The 14919-nt window shown below is 31.8% G+C and overlaps 1 protein-coding gene across 1 annotated transcript in view; it reads left to right on the top strand.

Moving 5' to 3' along the window:
- LOC129217405 (ubiquitin carboxyl-terminal hydrolase 10-like) overlaps window positions 1–14919 on the top strand; it is a 51939-nt gene that overhangs the window by 11257 nt on the left and 25763 nt on the right. The window contains exons 5-8 of the mRNA XM_054851702.1: window positions 3755–3846; window positions 13328–13437; window positions 13541–13661; window positions 13740–13845. Of these exons, the coding sequence (XP_054707677.1) occupies window positions 3755–3846; window positions 13328–13437; window positions 13541–13661; window positions 13740–13845 (429 nt within the window). The remainder of the gene's footprint in view (window positions 1–3754; window positions 3847–13327; window positions 13438–13540; window positions 13662–13739; window positions 13846–14919) is intronic.

Raw genomic sequence — 14919 nt, 5'->3', positions numbered from 1 at the left:
TTTTCTTTTAATTCTCTAAATATTACTTTTCCTGAAGCAAGATTCTTAAGTCATTTTGGACTTTACTGGATAGTTACGAAATTGCCATTGATATTTAAATAATCAAAAAAAGAAAGAGAGAAAAAGAAAAGAAAAAAAAAGAGAAAAAGAAAAGTAAAAAAAACTCATGGATATATTTTTATACCATTCAATTGTAAAATTCACAGCGGCCCAAGTGGAAGCGGCCCACCGGGCAAATGCCCGGCTGCCCGCCGGCCCCATCCACCCCTGGATCGCACTCTAAGGATTTCGAATTGTTCGCCAGTAAATTAGCCAAATTTTTAAAGTGTTAGCCAAATTTCAAAAATCTTAGTCAAAGACTAACTTTTACTCATTTTAATGTATTTTTGTCTGCAGAAATATTTAATCAGAAAGTGAAGTATAACTTAATTTTTGACAATTTTTTGAGGATAAGGGCAGGGGGTATATCCCAGAATTTTTTTCCGTTTTTAGGAATTTGGTGAGAAAAAAAATGCAAATTAAGTATTTATTCCAGAAATCATGTGTAATTTTTCAAAGGAAAAAATGGCTAAAAACAACTTCAAGTGATATTTATCATTCTTTAATAAATTTTAGAGTAGAAATAAAAGCTTTAAAAAAGTAAAGACTGTATTCCTATCTTACTCCGATGTTTCAGACATCGAACACAATGAAACAAACTCAAAGAGGTGAGAGGTAAACGTCTATCTTCCTTTGATCCGATGGACGGTAACGCTCCAATCCTATGCTAATGCGCGTGCATGCACCTCAATCTACTCTGAGTGATCCGAGGATAAAACAACTTTCAGTGATTGCTAGTCTGGGAGTATTGTGAAAGGTTCGTTTTTAGGGGTCGAAATTTTGTGAACGGACCACGGAGTAGGAAGAAGGAGAGAAATGTCCTACGGGATTGCTAGTATAAAAGTGGCAACGTTTGTTCACTTTTTCCAGAGGGCGTTGTATGTGCACCGCTCCCAACAATCGCAGCAGATCAATGTTAATGATGTTAAGTTTCTCATTTTTTTTAGAGGCAGCTATTAAAGCAAAAAAAGAAAAATACTACTGGGAATTGGTTGTAATAAGGGGCCAATTTAGTGGACGATGTACGGCTTTCGTCCACAGGAAGTTAGCGCAGTATTTTGATGGAAAATTTTATTTTATTTTTCATCACCAACTTGCGGAATTCGTCTGCTATTAATATTGCGCTGTGCGATGTTTTATTTTTTACGAGTTGGAATGTTTCTATTCCTGTAAATAATTGACGAAATGAGAATGTAGTAGAATTAATTACGGAAATACTTTTTTTAATTAGTTGTAAATTTCGTGACATGTTTCGAGAACTAATTAAAGCAAAATAATTTTTTGCTTTCACGATCTTTAACAGATAAAAATAAATGTTAATGTTCTATTCACTTAACTTCAAGCTGATATTGATTATAATCATTTTATTCATGTATTTACGCACTGCTTAGAAAAATTGTTATCATTTTATTATTATTATTGCATTTTTTTCTACAACTAAATCGAAAAAAAAATCGGGAAACCTTTTTCATTTAAAAAATACATATGATTAATTTCAACAGAAATCCCCACAAACTATCTCAAAAAAGCGTTCCAAGGTATAATTTTTTGAATGAATAAGGTTTCTCGATTTTTTTTCCATTTGGTTGTCGAAAAAAATGCAATAATAAAAAAATAATGATAACAATTCTCTTTAAAGCAGTGAGTAAACACGTGAATAAAATGATTATAATCAATATCAGCTTGAAGTTGAGTAAATAGAATATTAACATTTATTTTTATCTGTTAAAGGTCATGAAAGCAAAAAATTATTTCGCTTTAATTAGTTCTTGAAGCATGTCACGAAAGTTACAACTAATTAAAAAAAGTATTTACGTAATTAATTCTATTACATTCTCATTTCGTCAATTATTTACAGGAATAGAAACATTCCAACTCGTAAAAAATAAAACATCGCACAGCGCAATATTCATAGCAGACGAATTCGGCAACTTGGTGATAAAAAATAAAATAAATTTTTCCATCAAAATACTGCGCCAACTTCCTGTGGACGAAAGCTGTACATCGTCCACTATATTGGCCCCTTATTACAACCAATTTCCAGCAGTATTTTTCTTTTTTTTTGCTTTAATAGCTGCCTCTAAAAAAAATGAGAAACTTAGTATCATTTACATTGATCTGCTGCGATTGTCGGGAGGGCGCTGTATGTGCACCGCTCTGGAAAAAGTGAACAAACGTTGCCACTTCTACATAGTAAAGATTTATCTCCTTCCCTTTAACCTCCCTGGAACGGACCTAATTCTTATTTAGATTGACATCTGAAGGGAGATTTTTTTCCCTCTGTGTATATTTTCTGTTCGCCAATAAATTCGCCAAATTCGAATTTTGTTCGCCGATTTTACAATTTTATCGCATTTGGCGCATTGGCGATTGCTTAACGCGGGTCCCTGATAATCATATCCTGAAGATATTGATGCGGAAAAAAAATAACTAATCCGAGTTTTTTTTTTTTTTTGTTTGTTTTTTTTTTTTTTCTTTTCTTATGTCCAACTACTTTTATTTGATTTGTTGCATTCCTGCTTCAGATTAAATTCTTGCAATTGCCTGCTTTGCCCGTTAAAAATAGCCTTGAATTATAAAATAACACCTATTGTTCATAAACATACTTTGTAAAGGCTTTTCAAATTTTTAAAATAAATAACTAATAAGCTTTTCCCCAATTGTTCATGTGGTTGCACTTTGTTACTTTTACATTATGCTTGAGTACTTATGTATTGATTAATTAAAAGGACTATCATGCTAAGCTCTCCAAGAGAGATTTACATTACCAAACCAATTTAAATAGATGGCACCATTTTGTTTTACAGTCGAACCTGTCTATCTCAAATTTTACGGGAGAGAAGAAAAATTTGAGATATAGAGGTTTCGAGATATAGAGGTTTTGAAAAAAGTTCTAAAAATAAGTAATTGGAGCAATGACTCGAAAGTAAAACTTTGGAAACAATTTTACTAAACAATGTCCCCTTCCTCTCAGTTTCTGAATGGATATAATTGCTGGAAAACTTGCTTCTTATACATAAAGTTTTAATTCTGGAGGATTATGTGACTGCTAATATTAAGAAAAATGCTTTTTGTCTCCAAATTCCAGTTAATCAAAATCGTTGGGGATAGAGTTCAAGAAAGACACTTTAGTCAAAATTCGAGATATACAGGTTTTCAGAAAATTTGATTCGAGACAAACATGGGGGAAAACATTGAATTAATACTTTATGTGCAGGGAAAATGAAAAACTTTGACATAGAAAGGTTTTCAAGATAGGCAGGTTTGAGATAAACAGGTTTGACTCTACTAAAGATGTATGAACAGTTGTGTTCTGATTTTGTGCAATTTTGCCATTGAGTTGACCTTTTCTTTGTCTGTTATTTATATGTTTCTGTTACATAAGTTTTCATTTTTATAAAAACAGTAATTTTGATGATGAAAACATTTAGTTTGTTATGTTTTGTGTATTTTGCATCATTAGTAAACTAAACTCGTTGAACTAATTATTAATAAATTCTCTGTATTGTATATGTATTTATCACCAACTTAAAGTATGTTTAACAGATTAATTCATATTTGACAGTTTGAAAAACCATTGCAAATAAGGCCTTTTTAACCATGTACCTGAAACTGTTCATTTGAAATGTGATTAATGTTTGGATTCTTTTTTCAGAGCATCTTTATCAGTCAAATTTAAATTTTCAACCAGTATTTTTTCAACCACGTGGGCTTATTAACAAAAGAAATTGGTGCTATATCAATGCTGTATCCTTTGTTTGAGTGTTTCATTGAGTTTTATTTGCTATTATGCTAGTAGGTGTTTTAGTACGTAGCCAAACATTTAATCTATTTTTGTGTAAAAATTCCATTTATATAGTAGCCGACTTTTAACATCTTAGACATTAAATTTACACATTGTTATACGCTTTTATGTGCCAGTCCATTTTTTAAGCATTTTGAAGTTCAATTTGCATTTGCTTTAGTTGCACTCATTTATTTTTGTCTACTCTGTAATTCTACTGCATGGAGATTAACTTTGCTGACCATTATTTTCAACACTTCCTGTATTGTAGTTTTTGCTGAAGATCTGCGCCCTTTTTTTACTATGCTCATTCAAAAATTTCTACACAGTGTTGTCTGTTTTCATTCTAGTCAACACCATTTGCAAAACTTAGCACTAATCCTTACCAGGCTTACTAAAGATCAGTCTTGCATAATATAGACAAACGTGTAAAATCTTATGCAAAATTAATCTAAAAAATAATGATTTCTTCTTGAAATCGTGATCATAGTATGCTAATTACTTAAAGACAAAGGAATAAACAGTGGTCGCAAAAGGGGACTGCTTCTACTATGACTATATGGTTTTTTATTTTACACAGCCTGAATAGCATTAGAGGAAAATTCAAGCTACGTAAAATAAACAACTTTACAGACTACAGAATGATCTCTATCTGTGAATTGAGTTTCAGTACGTTGGCCTTGAGAGAGAGAAAAAAAAGCACTGATCAGTCCGCGGCAGCTTATAATCCGCACCTCATTATATTTAAACTTTTTTAACAGATAATATGCAGGAAAATACAGTATTTATTTTTGCAGAAACACTTAATTTAAAACAAATAGTAGTTTTTGTTATAATTTGTTTACAAAATCAAATATCTTTATAACATATTCAAGTAAAAAACAAGTAGCTCATTTTTTAACAGATCTACATGAACTTTTTCACTGTAAAATGTTCTCAATCAAAATTTGTTCTCAATCTTATATAATTAAAAACTGAGCATATGTACCTATGTATGCAACTATGTATGTATGTCCAAGTTACTTCTCCCAAACGACAGTGAACTGACCATCGAACCAGGTATCAGTGGATTCGTAATCTTCCCGTCTTTATGTTTGGCTACTTAACATAATCGTCCGATAATAATTAGTGGAGATATCAATTAAAAACTATTAATTATGACACTTAGATTTCAACATAAAATCCCTATTTTTCAACGGCTTTCCTCTATTTAAATTGTTATTCAGTGCTTCATCTCACCTTTCTGTAACAATACTTTTATTAAAATTTGTAGCGTTAAGAACATCATTAAATGAAAGATCTGTTGTCTTTTTTTTTCTCGAATATGAACAAATAGGATTCTGGTTTTTGTTTTGAGGCTTTTCCTGCAATCGGGGGATTTAAAATGTATCCTTTTTGGATATTTTTGTGCAATCTGCCACAGAATTTTACTTATTTTTTATTTATTTTTTCAGGCATCGCAGCGTTCCTATATTTTCCTATATTTCTGAAAAAGTTCCTATAATTCCTATATTTTCAGTTTCCGATTCCTTTTTTTTTTTTTTTACTTTTCCCCTCGACTTTTGGCTACCGCCTTTTCCGCGATTCACGTGCAGCCGCCATTTTATCTTTCCTACTGTGCAGGGCTCCCAAATGGTTCGCTTTTCCCGCCAAAGTTCGTGTTTTATGGTAAAGTCCGCTTTAGACTTTAAACATTATGGTCTGATTAGTTCGCTTTTACATTGTTTTTACTTAAATATCAGATTTTAAAAGTTTTTCATTTCGTTGAAAGTTACTGTTCTCCCAAGCACGCCGCCGCAGCGCGTGTTAAACAAAGTTCGTACGCCCATGAAAAACCTTGAAAAGTTCTTGGGGGGAAAAAAAAGATCACACACACACACACACATTTTCTAGTGTTTGAAAACCTTGAAAAAGTATAAAAAGTTTCTTTATTGCTTGAATTTATTTATTGTTTGGATTGTGCCTGTAATTCTTTTAAAAATATTTCATTAGTGCAATTTTCTGAACATATATATTCGATATGATTTATCGCGAAAAATTGCTTTCGTGTTTGAGGTTTCAATCCTTTTGCATCTTGTTAATATTTTGATTATTTTTACAATCCAAAGTGATTTTGACATGTGCTTACCTTAGCTTAGCTTATTTTTCGTTTAATTTCAATAATTAATGAAGGAATTATTTTGGAAACCATGGCAACATTGAACTTACTCGGCTCGGACGCGGAAAAATGCTTCTCGCTTTTGAAATTTCAATCCTTTTGCATCTTGTAAATATGTTGATGTTTTCCACAATTAGAAGTTATTTTAGTATATGCTACTTTAGTTCAGCTTTTTTTTCGTTTGATTTTAATTATTAACGAAGGAAATATTTTGGAAACCATAACAATAACATTGAGCTTATTCGGACTTCGCAGAAAATTGCATCTCGCGTTTGAAATTTCAATCCTTTTGCATCTTGTGAACATTTTGATGTTTTTGGCAATTTGAAGTTATTTTGACGTATGTTTCTATAGATTGGCTTATTTCTCGTTTAATTTCAATAGTTAACCAAGGAAATATTTTGGAAACCATAACAATAACATTGAGCTTATTCGGACTTCGCGGAAAATTGCATCTCGCGTTTGAAATTTCAATCCTTTTGCATCTTGTGAACATTTTGATGTTTTGACAATTGGAAGTTATTTTGACATATGTTTTTATAGATTAGCTTATTTTTCGTTTAATTTCAATAATTAACGAAGGAAATATTTTTAAAACCATAACAACATTGAGCTTATTCGGAATTCGCGGAAAATAGTTTCAATCCTTTTGCACCTTGTAAACATTTTGATGTTTTTGACAATTGGAAGTTATTTTGACATATGCTACTATAGATTAGCTTATTTTTCGTTTAATTTCAATAATTAACGAAGGAATTATTTTGGAAGCCATGGCAACATTGAACTTAATCGGATTTCGCGGAAAAATGCTTCTCGCGTTGGAAATTTCAATCTTTTTGCATCTTGTAAATATTTTGATGTTTTCCACAATTGGAAGTTATTTTGACATATGCTACCTTAGTTTAGCTTATTTTTCGTTTAATTTCAATAATTAACGAAGGAAATATTTTGAAAACAATAACAACATTGATCTTATTCGGACTTCGCGGAAAATAATTTCAATCCTTTTGCATCTTGTAAACATTTAGATGTTTTTGACAATTGGAAGTTATTTTGACATATACTACTTTAGATTAGCTTATTTTTCATTTAATTTCAATAATTAACGTAGGAATTATTTTGGAAACCATGGTAACATTGAACTTACTCGGACTTCGCGGAAAATTGCTTTTAATGTTTGAAATTTCAATCTTTTTGAATCATGTAAATATTAAAATATTTTGCCCAATCGAATGTTATTTTCCCATATTCCAACTTAGATTTGCATGTTTTAAGTTTAATTTAGTAGAAAATAAATAAATTTATTTTATGGGAAGCATGCCAACATTGAACTTGGTTCGTGAAAATTTGCTTCTCTGAGCTTTCAATCGTTTTGCATCTTATAAATATTTTTATATTTATGGAAATTAGAAGTTATTTTGACATGCTACGTCAGATTAACCCGATTAAATTCTTACTTAAATAACTAAAAAATTAATATTTTTTGTGTTGTTTAATTCAAGCTTATTTAGTTTTCCAAACATAATTTTGATTATCATTAGCTTATTTTCGGTTATTACTGTTTTTTTGTGTGGGAGGGGGAGGGGTATTAAATTTAAACAATTGAGCACATAACATTTTAAAGTAGCGTCTGTATATGAAACAAAGTTGAATTATGTAATTATATGAAGTTGAATTTGTACATCATTTCATTGTCATGATGCCTGCTGCTGTTGTTGTCGTGTGCCAAGTAGGCTGGCAATTTAAGGTGCACTGCTTCACTTTTCCAACTAGAGTAATTTGGTGTGAAGTCCAACTTCTACAGTACACACATGCCATAAGGACCCGTTTATAGGGGACAAGGACAGGAGAGAGAAAGTACGTCCATGCCCGAGCCGGGATTCGAACCCGGACCTTCCTATCGCAGTCAGACTTCTCTGACCACTAGACAAGGCAGGCGGCATGATGCCTGCTAAAGGGGGGAATTTGTTTCCCCCCCCCCCCCAAAAAAAAAAGTTCAAAGCACATATAGCCCTGCAATCATGGATTATTTATTTTAATGTAAGCTTTATGATTCTTGAAAATATACTTTGAATATGAAAATTGCAAAACTATGCCTCATGTGATCTGCTTCTCTTTGTGATTGAGAATTTCAGACATTTTTAGGGAAACTTTCAATACAGTAGATCTGTTTGGTGTGTGATGGATTCATATCGGTGGAGAAGGGATATAAATGCTATTAAAGAAGCATTACAATACAGAAAAACACAAAAATAATTTTAAACTATAGAAAGATGAAGCACAGCTTCATCTATCCTTCAGTGAGACTACCAGCATCCCTGGTTCAATTCAAAATGTATCATTACGCCCATTTAGTTCTATGGAGGCTGCCTTAAGTGCTGCACTAAGTGCCTCCCCCCCCCCTCCCATCCAAATGTTTGTGTAAATAATATTATTCAATGGATAAAAAGATCAGTTGTGCAGAAGGTGATAAAGGAATTGTATCATTAAAAATCAGTATTATGGTTAATTAACAAATTATTTTCAGGGATTTAGCAGCAGGCAGCTAATTTGCCTTTTGATGCTTCCTTGTGTTTAAATGAATGGTCCTCTCAAGATCCTCTTTTTAATCCTAACTGGTCCTCTTTAGTCCTCTTTTTGATTGAAATTGGTCCTCTTTTACCCTTTTCTAAAACTAAAATGTGTTGGGAGCCCTGCATTAGTTTCTAGAAAAGTGAAATTTTATCTGCACAATTGCATTCGATCCTCATTGATTTGGAGGCTTTGGTATGAACTTAAAGAAACGGTTTTGATTACTAAAATGCAGTTTCCTAATGACTTCTCATTTATTTATTTTGAAGTAATTTAAAAACCTATTTTAACTTAAATTTTCCAAAATGCATGTTTTTGTAAACAAGTGCAAGGTTCTATTTATTAATTTTTTTTATGAAAGTAGTAAAAACTAACCCAACCCCCCTCACTTTTTGTACTTTAAAACTTTGGGACAGTGGTGGCCACCAAGTTTTTTAGGTCTGGATTATTTTGCTTTAATGACCAAATATTTCTAAATCAAATATATATTTTACTGGGTGTCCTTCAAAGTCATGGGAAATCGTGGATTTCAACTATGATTGAATTTGGTACTGAAAAGTCAGGATTTTCAGGGGGGGAAAAATGGTCAAAAAGTATCATATCAGAGATTTTTCTGAAAAAAAAAACACAGTATACATTTAAATTTTTAATTTGCATACATTTAGACTTTTACCTGAACACTTTTTTCTAGAAAAGAAAAGGAAATTCACAATAATTTCTTTTTCACAAAAATAAAGAAAATTCACAAAAAATATTTTGCTTTTTCGCATAACGGGGACTTAAAAAATGAAACCTGGATTGACCCTTGATATTACTGTGACATGCGACTTTGATTTCAGCATAGCACATGTTTCAACAACTTATAAAACTTTAAGTTTGGCTTTTACTGCATTGTCAAGTGATAACATAAATTAGAACAAAACTTCACGAATTTCATTCTACTGCACAGCTTGCCCATCGCAGTATCGGATCATGCAAAATCTTTCATTAAAAATTAGATTAGTGACACAACTATTTTAAGAAAGATTTGTGTTCATCTACAAAAAGTTTCGTCTATTTTTTTTTATTTTTAAAGAAGTATGCCTTAATATGTTTAGTACAAATTACAGTTTTATGCTCTTTTACTGTTTGTAAAATTGATTTTATGTGTATTTTTAGACTTATTTATGCGTATGTATTGCACTTATGTCAGGTAGTGTAATTACATGTTTTTAATCGAATAGTAGTATTGCATTTTGAAAAAAAATGTCATACTGGCGAGCTTTGTTATCGAAATTCCTGTATATCATTTTTTTTTCAAAATATTTCTATATTATTTCGAAAAATTCCTATATTGTTTGCAGAAAATTCCTATATTTTCCATCAAATTCCTATATTTTTTTCAGAAAATTCCTATATTTTCCTATATTTTTGTTGGCAAATGTCACTTCTATCCCTGTTTTTTTCTGTTCAAGCCTGATTGCTGAACACTTGTCACTTTACATAACTTTCGTTTTCCAGGTAGACCGTGCAAAGCTGGGCGACGCAGCTAGCAATTTCAATAATACTCAAACGTAACAAATATGTGGAGTCTGTAGCATGGTCAAGAACAGGTCAAAAATGAGTCCGAACTCATCTCTAGTATATATCTGTTAAAAAATGAGCTGCCTGTTTTTTACTCAAAAATTTTATAAAGATATTTGATTTTGTAAACAAAGATTGTCATACCATAAAAACATGCATGTTATGGACTAAACATACAAAAGGCATGAACATTTTTGCTCAAACTAAGTTCAAATTTTCTGTGAAAGTAGCAAGTGTTATTTTCTGTGAAAGTAGTGTTCTGTGATAACGATTTCAAGAAGAAATCATTATTTTTTAGATTAATTCTACATAAGATTCCGAAGAAACAGAAAAAAAATGTGGGATTTAAAAAAAAAATTTTCTGTTTCTCTAAATTAACATTAGTAGTTTTTTAAAATTAATTTCTTGCAGAGTCAAAAAAATTTCTGTGAACGCCGTTCGGGCATTTGTCTATATTATGCAAGACTGGCGAAGCATTGGTAGCAGGGCTGCGGAGTCGGAAAGAAAATGGCCGACTCCGACCCCGACCCCGACTCCTGGATTTTGAAACGCCCGACTCCAACTCCGACTCCGACTCCGAATTTTTTTTAATGTTTTTAATTGTATTTTTTCAACTCCCTCTCTCCATTCAAGGGAAGGGGGAAAACCTCTTAACACAGATTGAAATATTAATTCCTTTTTATGAAAATTTCGCATTTTGTGTTTTATTGTAAACCCAAGACGCCATACAACGTTAGAAATTCAATTTAAAAATCAAACTTTCCAATAGTTACGAGTTAAAAAGTGAGATGACTCAAAAATCCCTTTTAAAAATTTTAAAAAGTATTGTCTGTAATTTTCCCCCCTTTAATGTTTAACAAATAGATATTGATCAAATCGTGTGCTTTCAATTTTTGAAAGCTGTAACTTGAGAGAAAAAAAAAACTTATTTTCTAAATCCAAGTTCTTGAGAGGGGGTGGTTTGCCCCGGGTGACACCCATCTGGTAGATGACACCCAAAGTTAATTTCAGAGTTTATAAAAAAATATAAATACTTTAATTCTGAAAATTTTCACGAATATATTTTAAATTATATTTCATCAAAAAAATTTCAACGAAAATAGAGCACATATACGTCAGGAGCTAATTTTACATAAAACGCGGGCGGTATACAAATTTGTACGAATAACTTTTACTATACCTATATTTCTTCTTCGATAAATTTGTAATTTAAATTTTATTGGCTGCTTTAGAATTAACCTAAATATGAAGATTTTAAGATTAACTGCAATTCTTGAGTGTTGTAATCAAGAAATCATTTACTTATTTTGTTCCATACTTTTTAGTGAGAACCAAGCTTACAGAAATAGTCTTAATAAAGAAAAAAACATTAGATTATTTCATCGAATCTTTTGGATTCGTGCTTTCGCGCCAGAACTTCTTTGAATTTGCCGATCACACTTAAACGTTTCAACCTTAGCTACGGGTGTCGACTTACTAATTTGTTACGTTTCTTTTACTATTTTATAAGTGAGATCGAACAAAACACTATATTTCATTTTTATTTGAAAGTGATTACTTGAAAATGTTAGGCAACAAAACCGTTTGCTGACAATTGCTATTAGTTAAGTTAAAAAGCAAGCAAACTAGGGGACGGCTACAGAAAGTTCGGTAAGCATTCAAGCTAGCTAATTGCCATAATGGCAGTTATTTTCTCATTAGTATCTTTTTATACATGTAATCGAACCAATTGGTAATCAGTTTTTAAAAAATGCAAGGAGAGTCAGTGAAAAGGAAAGAAAAAAAGAAGCCCGGAGTCGGAGTCGGCATGTTTTCTAACAACTCCGACTCCGACTCCTTTATCCCAAAATCAGTTCGACTCCGACTCTTCGACTCCGACTCCGACTCCACAGCCCTGATTGGTAGAAAGTTTAACGCAACTTTTTTTGCCAGTTTAACGCAAAACGTGTCCACCATTCGTTGTTAAGTCGCATGACTTGAGCTCTTTGCCTAAGCTTTTGCTAAGCTAAACATTGAACTAGCTCCCTCCATTTACTAATTCCTGCTCTAAGCAGGGGCGTGCGTAGAAATTGGTCACAAATGACTTTTCTGGGCCCCCTCCATATTGTTTATTCCTATATTTCACGCCTAGTTTTAAAAATATTGAGCCCCCTTCAGGCTCGGGCCTGAGCCAACAGGCGTCCCTTCTCTCTCTCTCTCCCCCCCCCCTGCACGCCCCTGGCTCTTTGGTGTAACTATATAAAAGATATACTGAAGCACATGATGAAAACGTTTTATTAAGTAGGAATAGTTGCTACTTTCACAGAAAATTTGAACTTAGTTTGAGCAAAAATGTTCATGCCTTTTGTATGTTTAGTCCATAACATGCATGTTTTTATGGTATGACATAACTACACACAGGAGCATAAATTTACAAAAAGTGTAACTTTAATATTTGCATCAATCAAGAGTAGGAGGCTAAAATATGCTTGTGAAACATCTAACCTGTATCGGCTAAATACTGTTAAATGCCCTGACTAGTAATATTTTTTAAAAAACTAGTAATATCAGAAAATGTTTTTATACATTTTTATGCTCAAGTATGTCCAAGAGACCTTGAATTTTCTCACACTAGGATTCATTTACGCATGTCATATACAGTGAAACCTGTGTAAGTTGATCACTTGCGGTGCACTACTTTAGTGGTCAACTTAGACAGGTGGTCAACTTATGGAGGTTGAATTATATGATAAGGGATAATTCCGTGCCTGAAAAAAGCGGTCAACTTAGACAGTTGGTCAACTTACAAGGGTGGTCAACTTTACAGGTTTTACACTATTTACCTTTACGTTTTTTTTCCTCTACTTACACTTGTGGTCTCTTTAACTTCATGTAAACTATTAACAAAATGAAGCAGATTTTTCTTACTTTGTTTTAACTTTTAATTTGAAAGTTAGTACAATTTTTGTCACTTAGACAAACTGTTAAGAATTGTTCAGGTACTGCTATTATGTTTGAATGTGTATGTGCACATATTCTGTTTTTATTATTAATTGTTAAAATAATAAGTTTCTGTTTAACATATTTAAGTTCTTTATAAAAGTTTTTAAGGAAAAGTGTCAAACTTTGCTCTAGGAAGTACTTCCAAATGCATTTTTCTTAACTAGCTTTAGACTCTACAAGCTTTGTTGGCATGTTCGCCTTTTTATACCTTGCTTCGAAATCTACCAATTGGCCCCTGTGTTGATAGAGGGAAATCTGCTACACCTGTTACAGATAGCATGTAAGTTTAGTCATTTTGGAAATCTGCACAAAATCTTGATTAAGTTTTCTGTAAATACAATGATGTTATTAGATATCTGTGATAACTAAAACTAAACTTTTAGGGTGAAAGTAGTTTATGAGTTTACAGAACTTCAATCCCAGCAAGAATTACAAGTTGGCCAACCATTTCAACCAGATTTCATTTATGATATGCTAAAAGATTTGAAATCTGATTGCCTTAAGGTATGCAATTTTTTCTCTTGCTTTTATGAAACCCTTTATCATTTATTCCCTACTAAGTTTTGTAATACAATGTTTTAGGGTCAGCAGGAAGATGCAGAAGAGTTCTTGAGTTTTATTTTGAATAATATGCATGAAGAAATGGTTAAACTAATAAAGAATTATGAGAAGAAGAATCATCTTGAATGTAATGAATCTTTAAAATTTATTTATTATTATTTTTTGAATTAGCTTCATATTCTACAAATTACAACTTTATATTGCTATAATACTTCTTTCAAAGATATAAAGATATAATCCAGGTTTGGATAATTTTGGCTCAGTTTTACATCGTATTCAATTTAAGAAGACTTTTTCTTGGTTTTAAAACAGCTGTTATATGCAGTAAAATCCTTGATTGTATGAAACAATTCTGACCAACCCCTTTCCGACAATCAAGAATTTTTTTCATGTTCAGCTTGTACCCAGTTTCATTTGCTATTTTTTATATCAAAAGCACTTTACATGAAGTAATACTAAAATAAAACAGAAGCAAGGATAAATTTATGCTCTAACATAACACTGATTTATACTTCAAAAAATTTACATTATTTAATTGTGATTACCTCTTATGTTTCAATCTCGTTTTGTTGTGCATTTCAAATTCTAATTGCATCCACTTTTATAAAGTATGCACGTTTTTGTCCGCTATATGATTATACAGCTTTGTATTGATGATTATTTTCAACTTTTTATGTATTTTTTCTGTTAAGGACTTGTACATTAATTCTTTTGCAATGCTTATACAAAAATCCCTATACAGTAGCAACCAAATAAGTTCAAGCCAACTGCATTTACAAAATTTATCCTTTCCATGACTAATCAGAAATGTAATCCATGAAGGTTTTATGCAAGTTAATTTCATCAAATGAGCATTAACTTAGTTAAATTTAAAGTATTAGAATGGGTCCAATACAAAATTTTGAAGTAATTTTTAAAAAGTGAGGACATTTTATGGATATACTTACTATTTGGAATGTGGAATTTCGTCCAATTTTGTTGCAATGTACTTTTATAACTTCTAATTCTGTAAAGTGGCTAATTCTACTTTACAACTAACCATAAAATTGTGGTACAACCATATATAATGTGCAGATTTTCTATATGTCAGGGGGAGGGGGGTCTTTAATTAGCTGGAACACATTTGGAATTAATATTTGTGGTATTAGAAAGTTTTCCCCCCAAGGTGTACACAATTTAGAAAAAAATTCCATAGCCAAAA

Source organism: Uloborus diversus, chromosome 2, assembly GCF_026930045.1.
Source record: "Uloborus diversus isolate 005 chromosome 2, Udiv.v.3.1, whole genome shotgun sequence".
Lineage (NCBI taxonomy): Eukaryota > Metazoa > Arthropoda > Arachnida > Araneae > Uloboridae > Uloborus > Uloborus diversus.
Note: the sequence above shows the minus strand (reverse complement) of the source record. Positions and strands in the feature narration are given on the sequence as shown.